The following is a 2,434-nucleotide window of genomic DNA, read 5'->3' as shown; positions in this document are numbered from 1 at the left end:
AATTATTTGCCAACAAAGGGAACCAAATATGCAGTAAGTAAAAGATGGATTTGTTTTCTAGCATTTAATTTAAAAAAGATTTTAAAGTGGTCTGTCCAGGATAATTGTGTGGTCCCTAATTTCAGGTTGGTATTTTTTTTTGTCAATACTATGATATATTTTTGAATAAAGCTCAAAATGCACACATTGATACAAAACAATGAATTGATTTAATATACAGACACATAATCAAAGCTATCCATACTGTTATAGCAAACAAACTGTTATAAGTGTCATTTATGTGTTTGCTCTCCAGATCTTCAAATTAAACAAATATTTATAATATGGGCCAAATGCTGAATAACTGTCACATTAATTTATATTGTGTTGATATAAAAGTACAGAATTCAACACACATTGGCCTGAATAAGTACTACATTATATATGTTAGTTAAATTAGCCACAATATCTAACTTACAATCTTTTCGTCTGGGATCGTGGGTGTTACATGTAGATCATATAGAAATGTCTCCTTGAAACCACCTAATATGCAAAACTGTAAACATTTTGCAAACAACAAAATTATTTATTTCACCATGTTATCAAATTTATTTGAGCTTCTAAAAGTCAACTCCCCTGTATTATTATTATATTTTGCTGAAATACATTGTGATAAACAACATAAATATCGTGGGTCAAATCCTTTGTTAATTACGAAGTGTGATATGCATTCTTTTCAAAATGATATACTGAGTTATCTACCATCTTCTCCTGAAAATAAGATTTCCTGCCACTGGGCTTGGGACTCAATTGCAGTGAGGTGAAATATGGTTAAATATAGTAAAATGGTAAAAGTTTAAGGCATGCATGAAGTCATAATATTGATTTTGCTTAGTATGCAATACTAAGCCAATAAGATATTTTAACAAATGTATTGCTGAATACTTAACATACTGCATACTCTAGATTGGGCCATCAATACAGTGGAAGCAGTTCTACGTTGGGTTGTTATTAACATTTTCTCACACATGACCACATTTTCAAACACAAAGATGAGTATGTTACATTTGAATATTTATCTCTGAAATAATCCTTGAATCATTCACTGTTATTAGAGGGACCTCAGCCTTTACTGGGACAACTGAGTTTCAGTTGACCGCATAAATGGTAAATGAGGGCGGGCCTGATGGTGTGATCTCTGAGCCCATAGATGAGAGAGCACAGACATCTGGGAAGGATGAAAATAAACACATAAAAAACACTTTTGATGCGTACAATTACTAATCGTTGCAGGGTTGTTGCGAGTGATATAACTATAGAGGTATGCATAGTTGACAAGAGACTGAGGCCCAGCTGAACTAGATGCAGCAGCAGTGTGTTACGAGCCTTTTGTGCCGAAGCTTTGTCTGTGGAAGCTGACCTTGCTGCTACCATCACGCCAACATAGGAGGAAGCGATTGCCACACTTGCTAATATGAATACAAAACAAGTGTAGGTTTTGTCATAAAGATTAGACATTGTGCCAAGAATCATTGCTATGTCAGAGCAATAATCTGTCATCTGTAGGCTCTTCAGGTCTTCAAATGCAAAATTTAACAGCAAACAAACTCGTATGAGAACATTAAGTAAACTGAAGGTCCAAACAACACAAATAGCTACCCCTGTGTTTCTGATGGTGATGATGGGAGCATGCCTCAGTGGATAACACACAGCTACATATCTCTCTAGAGACATCACCACCAGTGTGAGTGGTGAGATTACATTTGTGAGATTGGTGAGCATGGCAAAGACACCACAGACAGGATACGTCAATGTTATTCTACAAGCTGCAAGTATGTACATTAACTGGCTCAGTGCCAGCAGTACAGTGTCAGCAAATAGTAGATTATACAGAAGAATGTAACGGGAGGTCTCACAAAACACAGATTTACTCCTCAAGGTGAACAACATTGTTCCATTAATAAAGAGGAATAGGCAGCATGGCATTCCAATCAGTGTGGATAGCAACACTCTTTCCAGTAATCCCTGATACGACTGTTCAGCAGTGATGTTGATATTCTCAGACTGATTAAAGTACAACATTTTACAGAATCGTAGAACACCAAATATGAATATTTAACTATTGATATTATTGAAATACAAAGCAATTTCTCTCCAGTTTGCAGTCTTCAAACATTGAGTACATGTCATCTTCAGAGTTCAGATATAAAACCTGAAATCATCCATTTTCCACCTAGGCAGTTAGTGTCCCTGCTTGTTTCCATGTAAGCAGAGCTGGTCTGCTGAGTTTGCCTGCCGTTTTGTTTATGGCTTCTGTCTTTACAACTACTTTACGTGATATTGTCAGCATGCCACGTGGTTAAAACATATGCACATGGGTGATGTAATCTCTCTACTGCCTCCTCCTCATTACCCTAATCAACATTGTGGCAGGACTAGAGATGCACCGATCGAT

General features: G+C 36.4%; 1 protein-coding gene across 1 annotated transcript; it reads right to left on the bottom strand.

Moving 5' to 3' along the window:
- Positions 1–1,101: 1,101 nt before the first annotated feature.
- On the bottom strand, positions 1,102–2,061 carry LOC115593647 (odorant receptor 131-2-like). Its single transcript, XM_030437232.1, has one exon. The coding sequence runs from the start codon at positions 2,059–2,061 to the stop codon at positions 1,102–1,104; it is 960 nt and encodes a 319-aa protein (XP_030293092.1).
- Between the last annotated feature and the right edge of the window lie 373 nt (positions 2,062–2,434).

This window comes from Sparus aurata, chromosome 13 (genome assembly GCF_900880675.1).
Source record: "Sparus aurata chromosome 13, fSpaAur1.1, whole genome shotgun sequence".
NCBI lineage: Eukaryota > Metazoa > Chordata > Actinopteri > Spariformes > Sparidae > Sparus > Sparus aurata.
The sequence above is the reverse complement of the archived record's forward strand: the minus strand, read 5'-3'. Positions and strand labels throughout refer to the sequence as shown.